Genomic DNA, 524 nt, shown 5'->3' on the forward strand with positions numbered 1-524 from the left:
CCGTGGCCTTGCCGTCGGCCTTCTCCGCTGGCCGTGGGGGTGCCGGGCGCCGCGGGGCCGCCTGACGCTCGCCCTCTGCAGGTCATCACCAACCTGGTGAAGATGCTCAAGGCCAGAGACACCCGGAGGAATTTCTGCCCCCCGAACCACTGGCTGTCGGAGCAGGAGGACATCCGAGCGGACAAGGTGCGCGGCCCTCGCCCGGCGGCTCCTGGCCTCCCGGCGGCAGCGGGCGCCTGGGCCGGGGCGCATCGTCGTCCCGAGGGGGCCCCACCGGCCCCTCCCCGGCTGCCGGCAGCGCCTGAGGAGGGACGTCTCTGACTCAGAGACCTTGGGGTCCCCCTGGGGGGTGGGGACACTGGTCCGTGAGCGAAGCCCAGGTGCCCGCACTGCCTGCGGGCGGGCAGGGCGGTGGCACAAGGGGCACCAGCCTGCAGAGTTGGGGCGCGGCGCCCCTGCCCTGTGCGGGGAGGGCCCCGGAGGCCCTCAGAGCCGGTCTGGAGGGGAAGCGGGGCCAGGCCTGG

General features: G+C 75.0%; 1 protein-coding gene across 1 annotated transcript in view; it reads left to right on the top strand.

Annotated features, from left to right (window-relative positions):
- The window catches only part of UBE3C (ubiquitin protein ligase E3C), a 17,970-nt gene that overhangs the window by 9,792 nt on the left and 7,654 nt on the right, over positions 1-524 (top strand). Inside the window, exon 5 of the mRNA XM_012733877.1 lies at positions 9-240. Coding sequence (XP_012589331.1) covers positions 9-240 — 232 coding nt within the window. The remainder of the gene's footprint in view (positions 1-8; positions 241-524) is intronic.

This window comes from Condylura cristata, unplaced genomic scaffold, assembly GCF_000260355.1.
Source record: "Condylura cristata isolate star-nosed mole 26May11 unplaced genomic scaffold, ConCri1.0 scaffold00042, whole genome shotgun sequence".
Classification (NCBI taxonomy): Eukaryota; Metazoa; Chordata; class Mammalia; order Eulipotyphla; family Talpidae; genus Condylura; species Condylura cristata.